General features: G+C 48.3%; 1 protein-coding gene across 1 annotated transcript; it reads right to left on the reverse strand.

Annotated features, from left to right (window-relative positions):
* Positions 1 to 1,561: 1,561 nt before the first annotated feature.
* Positions 1,562 to 14,799, reverse strand: OVGP1 (oviductal glycoprotein 1). Its single transcript, XM_030326286.1, is given in 14 exon segments — positions 1,562 to 1,861; positions 1,863 to 1,960; positions 1,963 to 2,487; positions 3,447 to 3,486; positions 3,488 to 3,583; positions 7,925 to 8,041; positions 9,588 to 9,773; positions 9,870 to 9,978; positions 11,250 to 11,374; positions 11,855 to 12,020; positions 12,245 to 12,301; positions 13,529 to 13,733; positions 14,145 to 14,174; positions 14,775 to 14,799. Coding segments are annotated over 14 exon segments (1,836 nt in total). The 3' UTR covers positions 1,562 to 1,804.
* Between the last annotated feature and the right edge of the window lie 2,280 nt (positions 14,800 to 17,079).

Consider the following 17,079-nt stretch of genomic DNA (forward strand, 5'->3'; position numbering starts at 1 on the left):
TACTTCTGAGCCTAACGCCACAGGGTTCTTTCTAGCCTTTTCTGTTTTCCTATTTGTAACTACTTTCTCCGGCAGTGAGAAACATGGCCCTTCTTACCCACAGTGGATTTCCTTCTGTGTTTAATTCTGGAATGCATAGAAAGCAGTTTCAGAATTGCTACCTTATATACGTGTCAAAAGCAAATTTGCTGGAGGCCAGTATTTGTCCATGGTTCCTCTTTAGCTTTTCAATAAGGAGGCAAAATGCCGTTTTCCAAAGTGACTAAGGCTAGCTCTTTTCTTCCCTAATTCCTTCAATGGGATTACGCTGTTGGTGCATTTTTAATACGGCTAAATACATTTGTTGCTGTTTGTGCTTTAATTTTGAGTCGCTCTAGCTCCACCACGACCACCATCCTTGATTTTATTTAATTGTGGGATGTGAAACACTCTCATGGTTCGAAAAGTCAGAATGACACAAACACGTGTACTCAGGTAAGTGGCAATCCGCCCCCCCAACCCTTTGTACCCCGTTCCTGATCTCCCATTCTCTCCACACCACCCTCACTCCACTCCTGCCAGTCCTGATTTCATTATTTCCGTGTTTATCCTTTCTGTTACTATTCTGTTTCTTTCCTTCCGTAATCTTTCTGTTACTTTCTATTACTCTGTGCACAAACGAGCAGACGTGTGTTTTCTTATGTCCCCTTTTTCCTTACGTGGAAGATAGTGTACTGCAGACGTTTCTCTGCACTTTTGTTCTCTTGACAATAATACAGACGCTGTTTAAATGATGTGCTTAGAGGACAACACCAAGAGGGTGTGAATGTAAATACCGAAGAAAAGGGACCCAGGGAAGAGACTTGGAGCTCCCCAACATTAAGAGATCAGGGATAAGAGGAGAAATCAGCACAGAACGCTGTGAAGGAATGACCAGTCAGGTAAAATCAAAACCCGGAAGCATAGTTAAGGAAGTGTGTCACTGGGGCCAAGGTGGCTCAGTCTGTTAAGGGTCCGACTTCGGTGCAGGTCATGATATCACAGTTGGTGAGTTTGAGCCCCACTTCAGGCTCTCTGCTCTCAGCGCAGAACCCACTTCAGATCCTCTGTCTCCCTCTCTCTCTGCCCCTCTCCCACTCGCTTGCACACTCACTCTCCCAAACATAAATAAACATTAAAAAAAGAAAGAAAGAAAGAAAGAAGAAAGAAAGAAAGAAAGAAAGAAAGAAAGAAAGAAAGAAAGAAAGAAAGGAAGGATCAGGGAAGACAAAGTGACCAAGTGTGCCAGTGCTGCTGCTGCATCAAGGAGAATCAGAAGTGAGACTTGAACTCTGTATTTAACAACGTGGGCATCACCAGTGACCTTGGCAAAGAGTAGTTAAGATGTATTAATGGGAGGAGATGTTACACAGGTGTGACATAAGAGGATTGTGGGAAACCTCCCTGGAAGAGATTCTGGCTCTGACCACCGGCAAAGTGAGTGTTGTTCAAGGCAGAGAGGGAAGCAACATAATCCACACTGGAAAACATCAGCATGGGCTAGACCCAAACTCCCTCATTCCAAAAACAGCAGTAGGGGAACGTGAACGTGAAAGGCAGAGCTGACAATTGCATTGCTCAGGTCATTTCAAGAAAAGAACTCCAGGGAACTCAGATGGATTCTTGTGTTCCCAGTTTATTCAACAGAAAAGAGACGAACTCCCTGTGGCTTTGGGGCCTGCTCATAACCATGAATGGTTTATGAATGTCTGGGTAAGAGCAGCTCCTGTCAGGGGATCTACAAGAAAAGATAAGGGCTTTCCCCAGCTTCTGCCTTCAACAGAGCTTAGGCTCCTTGACACACAGCAGAGTTTTCTGGGTTTTCTTTCTTTAGAGAGAGAGAGAGCACTTGTTGGAAGGGTCATCTAACTGACAGAGGACTCGTTCCCATTAATGGGAACACAGGGGTTGTCCAAAGCAAGAGGAATGTGTCCTGGGGCTAGATGACAGGGCCAGAGGATGGCCTCCTGCTTTGGGCTTCTGTCTGAAGACCAGTGTGACCAACCGGGTGGTCTGTGTCCACCTCAGAAGTGGTAGGCTCTCTTCTAAGAGTCTTGGTCTGCCTGTCAGGAGTGACTGTAATATTTCTGGAGGGGGTAGTCATCATTCCAGGGGCTACAGCTCTCTTTCCAAGGGGCACGATCTTCTCTCCAGGGGACTTAGTCTGACCATGCATAGAAACCATACTCATCTCTCCGTGAGTCATAGCGTCTCCAAGGGTCTCAGTCTTCATTTCCACAGCCACAGTGTGCTTTCCAAAGGATGTAGTTTCACTCGTAGGGGTCACAATCCCACTCTGGTGGCCTCTAGTCATATCTGCAGACTTCCTATGGGTGTTAGAAGCCATAGACTTTCCTTCTGAGGACAAAAGCCCCATATCATTGGTTCCAGTCGGACTTTCGGGGTCAGTTCTTAAAGCATTCATAGCAGTTAAGAGCCAAAATGTTGGTGAAGGAGTTGAGCTGAACTCTAGAGGAAATCATCAGAACAGGATGAGAGTCCTACGGCTTCCTCCCCATCCTGTTAATTGCTGGCAGGACTACGACCACTCCAGGGCTGAAGGGCTTGCTCCCAAAATCCAGAAGTGAAGGATTTCATAATGCACTGACTTGAGGGCATAGATAAAATCCCACCACATTGAAGCCCTGCTCCCTCACCTCATCATGTTGATATGATCCCAGGCACCTATGGGCATTTACATTTACATTTCTGGGGAACGACCCCAAGAAGCCTGCCCGTTTTCTGTGCTTAAGGCCTCACTTTGACCTTACTGATGGCACCTTCGGCAAGACCTTGCTGTCCCCCAAGGCCTAATAACAGAAACCTCCTGTGTCCCCCATGGTAGAAGGCACCAGGAACAACATGGAGGGCAAGGAGGCCACTCCTGACAGCATTTTGTAAAGAATTGGGTTGGAGTCCCATTTCTGCCCTTGACTAGCAGTATTACCTTTCTGAGCCCCAGTGTCCTTGTCCCTAAAATGATACTTATGGATCATCTCAAAGGATGCTGTAGCTGTAGCATGCCAGATTCCATCTCCTAACTACCAGGGCAGTCTCTACTATCAAAGAGGTTATCAAAAGAAATCTGACTTCCTCTTCTGGCCCTTGTCCCACGAAAGCAGGAGGAAGCCACAGAGAAATAAACTGACATATATTGAGCGCTAACATTGAGCCAGCAGTTTTCATTTCTTATCTCATATAGTTCTTATAATAATGTCATGAGTATAAGGATCATTCCCGTTTTGCAGATAGGGAAAACAAAGCTCAGAAGGTCAAATGGAGCCTGCCTCTAGGCCAAGGAAATGGACCGGCCTAACATCAAAGTTTGTTCTCTTCCTTCGGTGCCATGCTGTCTCACCGAAGCCAGCAGATCTAAAAGAGCCTCATTATACAGCTCCCAACCCCACTTCCAAGCCATAGGTACTTACCAGCTTGTGCCAGGAAACTACGCAACTTGGAGACAAGGGGGGAAAGGGCCAGTGCCACAGAAAGTGCCCTTAACGTCATCCAGGTCCAACGTCCACACCATGGCTCCCCCAAAATTCTCTCCTTTTATGAACCTTGCCTGAAAAAGGAGTAGTCAGTCAACCTGCTGTGCTGGCCATCCCCCAGACTGGGTACAATGGCAAAACACTGAAGACAGACCCTCAGGAAACACTACAGTAGCATGGTTGGTAGTTACAGCCTGTATTTGAATCTCGCCTTTACCACTTATTAGCTAAGGGATCTTGAAAAGGTCACACAAACCTTTGCCTCATTTGTAAAAAAGGGATAACATTTCCGATATTTTTTAGGAACCAAAGAATCCCTTCATGCAAATGCTACAGCATGGATGGAGCTTGGAGACATTACGCTGAGTGAAATAAGCCCAGCACAACAGGACAAATATTGTACGATTCCACTCGTAGGAGGTAGAGGAGTCACATTCCCATAAATGGAAAGCATAGTGGTGGTCACTATCGGGGGTGAGGGAGAAGCGAATGGGGTTTCAGTTTGGAAAGATGAAACAGTTCTGGAGATAGGGGCGCCGGGGTGGCTCAGTTGGTTCAGTGTCCGACTCATGATTTCGGGGCAGGTCATGATCCCAGGGCCATGGGATCAAGCCCCACATTGGGCTCTGTACTGACCATGAAGCCTGCTTAAGATTCTCTCTCTCTCTCTCTCTCTCTCTCTCTCTCTCTCTCCCCCTCAATCCCTTTCCCCTGCTTTCTCTCTCTCTCTCTCTCTAAAAAAAAAGTTCTGGAGATAGATAGAAGGTGGAGATAGTTACAAAACAATGTGACTGCACTTAATGCTGCTGAACTGGACACTTAAAAATGGGCCAAATGGCAAATTTTGTTTATGTATATTTCACCACAATTTTAAAGATGATTTTTTTATATGAAATTTATTGTCAAATTGGTTTCCATACAACACCCAGGGCTCATCCCAACAGGTGCCCTCCTCAATGCTCATCACCCACCCTCTCCTCCCTCCCACCCCCCATCAACTCTCAGTTTATTCTCAGTTTTTAAAAGTCTCTTATGGTTTGCCTCCCTCCCTCTAACTTTTTTTTTCCTTCCCCTCCCCCATGGTCTTCTGTTAAGTTTCTCAGGATCCACCTAAGAGTGAAAACATATGGTATCTGTCTTTCTCTATATGACTTACTTCACTTAGCGTAACACTCTCCAGTTCCATCCACGTTGCTACAAAGGGCCATATTTCATTCTTTCTCATTGCCGAGTAGTATTGCATTGTGTATATAAACCACAATGGAAGACGATTTTTAAAAAAGAATTCCTACATGTAAAATATTTGGATCAAAACCTTGCACATAATGAAAACTGTCTCACCAGGGTCCCAGTGCCAATCATTATTGTCATTATGCTGAAACACAGATGTTGCTATATTATTTTAAAACCACTTCCTCACACCGTATATCACAGTGACACTATAAAGAAGAGACAAAGCAGGTAATACTGTCACCTTTCCACAGATAAGAAAAGAGAGGCTTTTGTCCATGATTTTTAAAACTTCAGATATAGGGGTGCCTGGGTGGTCCAGTTAGTTGAGTGTCTGACTCTTGATTTTAGCTCAGGTCATGAACCCAGGGTCATGGGATTGAGCCCCAAGTCAGGCTCTATGCCCAGCGTGGATCTCTCTCTCTTTATAAAATAATAAAATAAAATAAAATAAAATAAAATAAAATAAAATAATATTTTTACAAATCATTAAAAAAAAAACCCTCACCTATAACTAAATGGCAGGGTTTAGACCCAAATCCGAGTCCTATTATTACTTTGCTAGTATTCTCTGTCATGGCTGATGGGAAAGACAGACTCCATCACATCCAAATAACTACATGACTTGGCCAAATCAATGGGCTCCTTTCTGAGATTTACTTTCCCCAAATGTAAAATAAGAAGGAGGAACCCAATTATAGATAAGCTGAAATTGTCAAGATTCTGAGATTTTACTCTGCTTACAAACCAAGTCAGCCTGCCAGTTTACGTGTGCGCACACATGATCTCTGGATCAGAGGACAGACCATTATTACTCATGGCAAAAGACCAATCACAACAGCACTTTGACTTTGCTCCCCATGACCTAGCTGCCCAAAGAATGACATGGCGAAGGCCAGATAGACACCTGTACGTGCAGTGAGGTCTGCGGCACAGGAGAGGGATCCTGAAACTATGAGCCTTGAGCTTATGTGAGACAGCTGGCAAATCGGACCCTTCTCCCCTCTGGACGGTTTGAGAGCTTCACTGGGATGTAGACAAGTCCCCTCTGGGGAGGGGACTTCTACAATCTCTGAAAGTCAGCAAAGGCTCTGGGGGAAGAGGGGAAGGCAGCTTTCTACTTTTATTATAGCTGCTCTGTTTCTTTTGCTCAGAATGCCCAGACAGCGCAGAAACGCTGAGAAATCCAGGGATAATTATCTCCCGATGATGACCTCTGAGGTTTCTTCCAGCTCTGGGATTCTGTGATGAAATCCCTTAATCACCCTCACACGGGGCTCTGTTCCCCTCTAGTTCTGCAAGGCACAGTAACTGCCACTCAACGCGAGAACACCATCCCTGCTGGTCTCAGGCTTCCCCAGACACACAGGTCAATACCCTCCCCCATGTCCTGTGGATCATATATTGAATTCCATCCAACTGGGTAATTCCACTGAGTCACTGGATTTTTCTGTGTGTGTCCTCTGTTCCCAAACTGGAGTAAGATCCTGGAGGCTGAAAGCCATACTCTGCACCTCTCTCTGCACAGCGGGCCTCCCCCAGTGCTGTGCACAGAGGAGGTACATAGTGGGTCTTCACGAATGCTGCCCTATCACCTTGTGCTTTCTACCCCAAACTTCCCCCAAAGAACAGCCAACACCTGTCGCTTCTGCATCACCTATAGTAGAGGAGACAGTGACTTCTCTCTAATGAGACCCGATATCCAGGCAGTTGCCAAGTGCTGACAATTTCTCATTCAGACCCTACCTCCACTTCCAACCACCTGGTCCAACCCTCAGTATGTCACTGGCACACTTCCGAGTCTCTCTCAGAGCTTCCAAAATGCCAAACCCGTTACAGCAGGATCACATGGAAACATAGTAAAAACAGTTCCCAGATTCTTTCTAAGACCTGCTGAATATTCAGGGGTGGAGCCACATCTTTCTACATTTATCAAGTCTCAGGTGATTCCAAAGCAGAGGCAGGTTCAGAAATCACCAAAGCATGTCATTTCTGTTTTAATTCACTATAAAAAAGACCTGCCAGGCTCGACTTCATTTAACATTGCTTGTGTGGGGAGAGGAGGTGCTCACCGTTAGGCTCTAAAGGTTTCAAACTTGCAGGTCATGTACCTGCATGGAAACCTGATTTTGCCTTAAAATGCCTGCAAGAAGAGGTCCAAACGTCTTTGCCAGCGTTCAAGTCCCTCTATAAACTGACCTGCACTTTACTGCCTTCTCTTACGCTTTACAGAACTTCTCTGCCCCACCCAAATTTTTCTTTGAACCTACTTTGAATGAGCTTTCAGCACCCTCTGACCCCATGTCATTATCTCCTGCCGCTCACCTCCCTGAGGAAGCCCTCCTAGACTTCCCTACTCCTGACACACATCTCAGTGATATTCACGGGGCACTTAGCAAGTTTTACCTCATATTGGTATTTAGCTGTTGTGAACTTATCTGGCCCAAGCAGAAAAGAAGAAACTGTTGCCAAAAAATCTGCATAAACTGAGAGAAGTCATTTCTCCCCTCAAAACCCGCGACTCCTTTTCTTCCAAAGAAGAGGGTTGGGGCAGGGGGCGCCTGGGTGGCTCAGTCAGTTAAGCATCTGACTCTTGATTTCGGCTCAGGTCATGATCTCTCGGTTTATGAGTTTGAGCCCCACATGGGGCTCTGTGCTGACAATGCAGAGCCTGCTTGGGATTCTGTCTCCCTCTCTTTCTGTTGTGCCCCCACTTGCTCTCTCTCTCTTAAAAATAAAAATTTAAGGGGTGCCTGGGTGGCTCAGTTGGTTAAGTGTCCAACTTTGGCTCAGGTCATGATCTCACCGTTGGTGAGTTCATGCCCCACATAGGGCTCTGTGCTCACAACTCGGAGCCTGGAGCCTGCTTTAGATTTTGTGTCTCCCTTTCTCTCTGTCCCTCCCCTGTTCACGCTCTGTCTCTCTCTGTCTCTCAAAACTGAATAAAAGTTAAAAAAAAAAAAAAAAAAAAAAGGAAGAAGAAGAGAATTGGATACACGGATTTAGGAAACCCCAGTTAGGTCAGGTATGCCTGAAACTCACCTGATCTAGTAAATCTCACCTTTTCCCCTCCACCCAGTAAACACACACACACACACACACACACACACACACCGTACAGATAAGAGCTTCATGGAAGCCAGAGGGAAACTATATGCTGGAGCAAGAAAGGACCAATGTCTTACCTTGTGACTGAAGCTGAGGACATCATCATAGCCAACCCACACATTCCCCTTGTAGGCGTATGGGACATGCTGATAGTCAATCCAGCGCTTCGTTGCTTTCTGGACGAAGGAGCAAATCTGCCAGGAGGATCACCAGGTTAGTGCCGGGAAGTCCATGGAGAGAAGCACCAGCAGGCAAACTGCTCTTTTCCCAGTGACAAAGCATCCAAGAATCCCTTGCCAGGGAATGAGAAGAGGCAAACCAAAGAGGGAGGGGAAAGCCACTCACAAAGGACCCCCTCTCTTTTCTGAGCAAATTCGTATTAAAATATGTTCCTTTCTCTAATGTCCGTGATGGAAAGAAAGAGAGAAACAAGGAGTGGCTGACATCCTTAAAAAATCAAATCAGGGTTTGCTAAATAATGCCAATATCAAACTACGAATGGTAACCTATCTGACCCTTGACCAAACCTGTATCTTTTTCAGAGAGTTCCCATAAACAAACCTCTCCTGTCTTCTTTAGAAATCAGCATAAAGGGGCCCCCGTCTTGGAGGCCATCAAACTAGCTTGTGAATCTCTAATAAATTTCAGGTTTCTCACAAGTAAGGAGAACTGGGTTGTTACAATCAGTCAGGCATGTGAGTTTGGCTAGGTGCCCGGCATTGTGCTAGAAACCATACGCCACGAAGAAGCAGAAGTATTCAAGCTGGTTGCAGAAGCTAACGTTTGAGGCTTTTCTTTCTTTCTTTTTCTTTCTTTCTTTCTTTCTTTCTTCTTTCTTTCTTTCTTTCTTTCTTTCTTTCTTTTCTTCCTTCCTTCCTTTCTGTTCTTTAAAGGTTCTGTCTATCAAACATGTCTTTGGTCTATAATGTCTTTCAAGACCATTATTTCAACTATGCCATCACTCATAACCACGCTTCACTGGATTAGCAGGAAAACATTTCTACCCAGTCAGCACAGAGCACTGTGCCATCACTCCTACCCAAGGCACCCATGCACACCATGTGCCTCCGTACCCGCCATCCTTGGCCTGCGGGGCCCTTCCCTCCTGTCATTCCTGCCCATCAGGATCATTCCTGTGCTCCAAAGCCCTGATCTAAAGCTACCTGCTCCATGAGACCTTTCCAGATCCCTAAGCCACACACCCTGTGCCTCTTATTGTCCTCTCTTATGTTTTATATTCCCTTGGGTCCAAGTCTCTTTCCTCCACTCAGTAGCAAGCTTTGTTGAGATGGGGATTCAGGGAGTGGAATCGGGGTAAGAGGAAAGAATCTGTAGTAGAGGAGGTCTTGGAACTGCTTCAACATAATCTCGTAGCGGGAGGGAGGGAGTCAGGGAGCGGACATGAAACAAGATGGGCCAAGAGCGGTTAGAGATTGAAGCTGGTGAGGGGTAGGTGGTAGTGGCAGAGGAGGGGAGGAGGTGATACTATTCTTTTACTTTTGCAAATGTTTGAAATTATATATATTTCAGGTACTAATAGTTTTTATTTAGGCCAGATAGTAAGTCAGGATTGACTTGTATAACAGTTAAGATTCTCTTTATATAGTGGATTTCTCTTGCACTAGTAAACTACCTCTTTGTCCTCCCGCCATCACCCTTGCCTTTGCCCTGTTGTCTTTGCTCTTGCCCCAACAGAGGATGGAGACCTGACTAATAGACAGAGGTCTCTATTCCTGTCACCTCATAATAAGCCAAGAAGCCATCTTGCTTGGTGTACTTTCCTGAAAGCGCAACACCCTTAGCTTCAGCCTGTAGCCCATTATTAGAGGCCTTGAGGAGGTTAAAGGTCCGTCCATAGGTAGGGAGCCCCATGAGGAGCTTCTCTGGGGGTGCCCCCAGATTCCGCCAGTATTTCATGGCATGTGCCTGCAGGTGGGAAGAACACAAACCCCTCCTTGTTACTGACGGCCAATGGCCTGGGCTCAGGGGCAGGTGTCGGGGCCCCTCGAGATCTTTCCTTACCGAAGATTTGGGGTCTCCAGGCAGAGAGAACAGGGGACTATTGTGTCCTGTGAACTTTTCCCAGCTTCCATGAAAGTCATAAGACAAGACGCTGATGAAATCCAGGAGCCTGCAAGGGCAGAAGGAGGAGATAGGAAGGTTGGGCTAAGCAGATTTTCGAGTCAGGTCGCCAGAGGACTAACCAGCTGACTGGTTGTGTACTGGCCACTCCAGCTTCTCCCCCGTTTCAGCCTGGGGTGCCTGCCCATCTGTGCCAGCCACTCGAGATGTGTCACCGCAGCAAAATGCTGGCTAGGGACAGCCGTGCATGAAGACCAAGGCCATCCTGAGAGTTTCCATGGAAGTAGACGGGAGTCGGACCAAAAAACACATTCACGCCTGACACAAGTGCCAACCGAGGTCACTTGTCATGACCTCAGTCATGCTGTCATGAGGAAGGCGGTACTCCCCACAGCAGCTACACAGCTTCCATGCTTCCACCGTTCAAGACACCAGTGAAACCATCTCTTCCAGGACACTCTCAGGATGACCAAGTGTAACCAAGTACTTACCAGGTCAGCAGTGCACCAGTGCACAAAAATGCCAGCATTTAATTTTGATCTGGCCGCTGGCCTCAGTACCATCGCTCTCTCCATTTTAGAGCTGAAGCCGTTGAGACTCTGAGGTTAACTAACTGGCCTCAAGTCACCCAGCTGGCCTGCCCGGCCGTTGAGACCAATGCTGACAAACTCTATGTCCCGTGGGGTCCCTCCCTTTTGTCCCCACACTGAAACCAGGCTCCCTGGTGTAATCACACACCGAACCACGCCATCCTCTATTTTGGTCTCTGTTAGCCTCAGCGGCTCCTCTGTCAACACTCGATTCTTGAGGTTCAAGAAAATTAGCCCAGAACTGGCGTGTCCAGAGAGAGTGAGTTATGAGCGGTTCTTGTTTAGCTTTGTAACTTTTTTACAGAGACCTGCGCTCTGAAAACTAGACCTGGTTGGGCATGCTTATTTCTGTTTTTGTGTCAGTGGCTGCTAACTCATCTGGCTCTCTGATGCCCGCCGTGTGCCCCACAGTGTATGTCTACAGCTGTACTCTGGGACGGCAGAGGCCAGGCCCCTGGTATTCTCTCTTTCGAGACTCAGCAAAGAGCTTTGCCGAAGGCTCCGCCCGAGATGATGTGACTGTGGGCACTGGTCCTACAGCTCCGTCTGGTCTCCTAAAGAAAGCCCAGGGTATGTGGGGCTGATCCCTGTCCCCACCTAGGTTCCTCTGCCAGTCCCCCCAAATAGCACTTGCACATGGAGAGCTCACAGGCAGAGCGTTTGTGCCACGCCAGGGTTCTGAGCGTGACGTGCCTCCTTCCCTCCTGCCCCCCAGGCAGCACCCACTCACCTTCCCAGAAGGAGCACTTCATAAGCTGTTTTGATGATTTGTTCATCCCCAGAGACAGCGGCAGAGAGCAGCAGCTTGGGACGCCTGGTAAGCTGCGCCTCCTTCTGGAAGGCAAACAGGAGCTCCTGCCAAAAAAGGCAGACGCACAGATCCAGACAGAGCAGTCAGGAAAGAATCATCCAGGATACCTTTATTTACAGATCCCCTTGAGCCAGGCTCTAGGGACACAGAGGTGAGTCAGACACAGCCCCTGCCCCAGGCTCGTGACAGAGGCGGCCTTGAGCCAACGTGGTAAGTGACTTAACAGAGGGCTGGCCGGGCAGGGGGAGCACAGGCTGCCTGTGGGAGGCCAGGAAGCTGCACCGAGGAGGCATCACTTGGGCTGCAGTGCTGGAGCAGGACCTGGGTGTGACAGTGAAAAAGAGCCACTACGAGGACTCCTGCTCTTTTTGCCAGACCCTTCTAGGATGGCAGTAAAAGAACATTCTGCTACCGCTCTCCTGCCCCTGCCCCCACCTGGCCTTCTGCTCCTCCTACGCCCCGAGCCCAGATATGATAAAAGTAGAATCATTTCTGGATTCTGGAGCTTCCAGACTTGGCCTTACTTCAATTAAGAGGAGAAAAGTCCATCGGTCCCTCATGGGACTGCCTCTTACTCCAGGGTACAGGAAGAAGAGGTCCAGACCATCAAAGTTATGTGTCCTCAGGAGGGATATAACTGAATCAATAAACCTTTCCCGGTTGGCCGATGTGGAAAGCATGGTGGTGAACCTGCAGGAGACCCGGGGTGAGGCAAGGAAGGCTTTTCTCAGAACCACAACCCCCACAAAGCCCCTTGGTTTGCACCTGGCAGCTGGCCCACAGAGACGGGCTGGAAGAAAGAAAGGCAGGTCTTTGAAACTCCCAACCCTTCTTAAAAGCCCCTCTCAGCCCTTGGGGGCCAAATACCCAGGGATGGGGAATTCAAGCAGCAGGGAGGGGCCCCAAAGTGTCACCTGGTTGTGCCAAAGTTCCACCCACCAATGGACAGCAGTGTTTTCAGCTTCCTGTTCCTGTGATGCGGGATAGAGGGAGGTAAGCTGGGTCCCCACTCCAGTGGGCCCCTGGGGAACAGCAAAAGTTAGGGGGGGAGGGGAGTGAAAGGGGAAGTCAGGTGGAGGGAGGGGCAGAGAAGTGCAGAGCAGAGAACAGGGAAGAAAAGAAAGGAAAAGAAGGGAGAGCATTCAACCCATGCATCATCACAACCCGACCTCCCAGGCTGTCCAAAGTCCACCAAACTCCCCCACATCTCATGATGCTCTCGTGCGAAGGAAAAGAAGTAGTCTCAAGATGTTTCTCTTCACTGTTTTCTTAGTCAACAAATATTTATTGAGTAATTACTATGTGCCGTTGATTGCCTTAGGTGCTTGACTGTGGTACAACAGAGAACAAGACAGACAAGCTCCCTGCTCACAGGGAGCTTGTGATCTAGTGATGTGGGATTTATACCCTGGCCATCTATAACTATTAGCGCAGTGACAGACCTCTCCTTGGACAGGGAGAGAACCCAAGAGAGCTGGGGACAGGAATACAAGCACTTACTGAGCACCACTTCTGCTCAAGGCACTCACCTAACCACTGGTACGCAAATATACAGGAGACACTGCCCCTTCCCTCGGGGACCTCACTGTCCTGGGGGGGTGGGGTGCAGGTGACAAATGGTAATAAAGACACTAGCATTTGTGAAGCATCTGTGATATGCGGACCCTCCTTGAAGCATTTTTTTTTTTGCATTTTTAAAATTTTTTTTAAGTTTATTATTTATTTTGAGAGAGAGAGAAAGCTCAAGTTGGGGAAGGGCAGAGACAGAGAGGGAGAGAGAGAGAATCCCAAGCAGGCTCCACGCTGTGAGTGTGGAGCCTGATGTGGGGCTCAAACTCACAAACCATGAGATCATGACCAGAGCTGAAATCAGACACTTAACTGATTGAGCCACCCACGTGCCCCACCCCCCTCCCCGAAGCATTTTAATAGCATTAGTACATGAACTCCTTCCCTCTGGCTTGAAGGGTGAGCTGAGGGTTACCAGGCAGAGGCAACAAAGGCAAGGAGGCAAGAATGAGCTCAGGGTGTTATTCCTCAGGGAATTCTCAGGCAGAGATGATCCCGAGCCCCCTGTGAGAGGAGGCTAGGACCCGAAGAATCAGAAGAAAGCTGATAAGTCACAAGAGAAAATAGGCTTAATTTTCTTCTGTTTGTAAAATCTGAAAATCCGATCCCCACATGCCATCGGAACACACTTCTCCTTGAGCTTGTTGAACTCTGGGTAGATAATTTTCTCATCCCGGAAATCCTTAGCAACGATGCGATTGTTGTTCATTGAGGCGAAGGCAAATATCAGGTGGGTACAGAGGAAGGGGTCCAGGTCACGGGGCAAGATCGAGGCAGGGCCAGGTCGGCTCTGCGCCCAGCCGGCAAAATAACACACCAGTTTGTGGGCGGCACCTGGCAAGGGAGAACGTGCGTTAGTTGGCAGAGACCCAGGGAGAGGGTGGAGCTCAGCTTCCACGGAGCGGTGTGAACACAGCCCGAGAGGCCAGGCCACCGTAACCCCCACATACAAACACACCCCAAAGCTAGACTGAGGTCTGATTCCCCCTTCACCCCAACCGCTGAGGCCCCAGGGGGGAAAGAACGCCTTATAAAATCCTGATAGGATGGATCCTCAAGTCTGGACCCTGCCAACGCAGAGTGACAAGTGGCAGGTGACTGAAAATCTTCTGCTCAACTGCAGTGGATGGATGGTCCCTGACACAGGGGCCAGGGCAGGGAGGGGCTGCGGGAGACACTCAACACAGAGCGCTCCTCAGCTGGGGGAGCTCCCTGGCTCCAGAGAGGACGACACACTCTCCTTACCATCGTGGTGCCTCAGCACAAGAACCAGCCCTGCAGGAAACAAAGGGTGGAATCACGCTCTGATTCACATGCATGCCCCGAGTGACCTGCCTCGGCCACCCTCCAGTCCTCCCGGTCACCCACCACCCGTGCCCCAGAGCCAGACACAGATGCACAAATGGAGACAGCCTCCCTTCACCTGTTTCCTCTTCTCTAAGTTGAACCAGTGGAGCCAAATCTATCAAAGCTCCTATTTAACCCCAACCAACACCATGTGGATACACACAGGCTCGGCACAGGGACAGCGATGACTTAGAAGTCAGCGAAAGCCGTAGGCCAGTGGTTGTCGCCTTGGCTGCAAGTATAAAAAGTGATACTCTGGCTCCTCCCCCTGGAGATTCAGATTTCACTGGTCCAAGGTGGAACTGGGCATAAAGATATTTAATGGGCAGCTGGATTTGAGAACCACTGCTCAGATGACTCCTGCCTGGGCTCCTCTGTGCCTTCCCCATGTCCCATCCCACCTCCACCTAAGCTGCCCCCCCCCCCCATCTCGAGTCCTAGGCTGCTTCTCAGGCGCTCAAGAGGCCTTGAACATTGCTGTCTGCTGGACTGAGTGACCTTTCAGGGGCTGGGAACTGCCACACTCACCAACCCACAGCAACAGCCTCCCCATCTCAAAGGTCTGAGAGCTACAAGGCTAGGGCTCGAGTGCCTTTATAGGAACTTCCCCGGGCACAGCCCCGGGACAGTGCTGACATAGCCTGGCTACACACACACAAAACCAGGGGCGGTGATGAATGGGCTGCTGCCGCGTCACAGTGACCCCAGCGCCTCCCGTCCTCTATCAGAGCCACAGTGATGCCAGCAGCCTCCCGTCCTCCCTCAAAACCAACAAAGCAGCAGCTGGGTCTGACCCTGGCACACGGTGGGTGTCCGCCACGGGCCAGGGCGAGGGCAGGGCAGCGCTCAGCCCAGTTCCTGGGATTCGCGCCACAGGGACTGAGTATGAGGAGTACACACTATATGGAGGCAGTCATTCCATTGTTACCGGATTATTAGTTGGGGAAGGGGTGGAATATAAAGTTTAAAAGTCCCAGCCTTGGACCTAGGCACGGTAAGGTTTGAACCTCCGTGTTGCTTAGCTTTTTGAGCTTCAGCTTCCGCACTCGTAAAACAGCTCATACGGTTTTATAGGAGTCAACAAGATGACGTACAAAACATTGTTAGTTCAGGGCTTTGCTCGTAACAAGGGCTCAGCGAACGGTAGCTGTTACTAAGGATGCCAGAACAGTTGCCCAGCAGAGCCGGGTTCTCAAACTCCCATCCGAGACTCGCCAGGCAGGTAACGTAAATGGGTGAAGCGGGCTCAATAAAATAGCTCACTCTCCACTTTATTAGAAGGATAGCAGTCCGAGCTGAGTGACATACACCAACTAACATGAAGCCTCTTGGTCAGGAGACACTAGAGATGGGTATGAACAGAGGCAGCTGTTCTGAGTAACCACTCACGGCTGCCATGTAGTGAAATAGACCCAGTGTTGGAAGATCCCTCAGTTTCTCAAGAGAAGACAAAAATCTGAATTTTCGTGCGGGTCAACGGTGTTTGAGCCAGTACACGAGCCAACGCTGAGAACGTGTTATGAACCTAAGGAATATAAGGAATACAACTCTGGATACCTGAAAGCCAATATTTTAAAAATACAACAACAACAATATGAAGGATAAACAAAAATAGATCTGTAGCCAGATGCTTTTGTGATCTGCCAGTTTTCTTTTCTGCTACGGAAGATCTCAAATCATGAGTAGGTCCCATATTTCACAATCTGAATCTCAATCATGGAGGACCAGAAATCGGATGATCATCTTCTCAGAGACTGACACTGCTCACCTCATCCACACTTCACCGAGGTACTAACCAGATGTCAATATAATAAATGACATGGCAAAATACAATGACTAGTGGTTAAATTAGTTCCACTTCCAGTATGAAGAAACCAGGAAGATCAATTTTTAATCAGAAGATTGCTTGGGGGCACGTGGGTGGCTCAGTTGGTTGAGCATCCGACTTCAGCTTGGGTCATGATCTCACGGTTCATGAGTTTGAGTCCCACCTGGGGCACTGTGCTGACAGCTTGGAGCCTGGACCCTGCTTCGGATTCTGTGTCTCTCTCTCTCTCTCTCTCTCTCTCTCGAGCCTGGACCCTGCTTCGGATTCTGTCTCTCTCTCTCTCTCTCTCTCTCTCTCTCTCTCCGCCCTCCCCTGCTTATGCTCTGTCTCTCTCTTTCTCAAAAGTGAATAAACTTTAAAAAAAATAAAAAAAAAAGAAGACTGCTTGGATATCATGGAAGAAAAACAATAGATGTTATAGGATGTGTAGGCAAGGAATATTTCAGTAAAACTCTAGGTAAGCCTGATGGAATACCCCACCTAAAAGAGACTGTCTCCACTTACTCATCCATCTTTGCCTTGCCTTAAGTGCTCAACAAGTATTTGTTGAGCATGTGCCAGGCCCTGCTAGGCACTCTAGATGCAATGGTGATCAAGACAGTTTCTGCTCTCAGGGAGCTTCTAGTCTAGTGAACAGATTGTTCACACCCCCGAGTGTATGTCTCTCTCTTGGAGATGTATGCAGCTCTCTCATCTCTCTTGGATAGGTGCAGTGGGGGAAAATGTGAGTTTTATCACCAAAGAGACTTACTCTGTACCATCACTGGGGCCACTGGAGTCCCACCTACCTGCTCAATGCCACCCTCCATTCCTTGGGCTACAGTAACCTGAATCAGGAAATAATTAAGCCTCCTGAGGGCAACACTGGATTAGGATGGGCAACAACTTGTACCACTGGCTACATTACCCCTGGTGTGGTTTCTAACACTAAGGACCATGCTCTTACTTGTTTCCCAACTTCTAGCCCAGGTCCCCTAATTCTTGTTAATGGGTCTCCGCATTCAT

Source organism: Lynx canadensis, chromosome C1, assembly GCF_007474595.2.
Source record: "Lynx canadensis isolate LIC74 chromosome C1, mLynCan4.pri.v2, whole genome shotgun sequence".
Lineage (NCBI taxonomy): Eukaryota > Metazoa > Chordata > Mammalia > Carnivora > Felidae > Lynx > Lynx canadensis.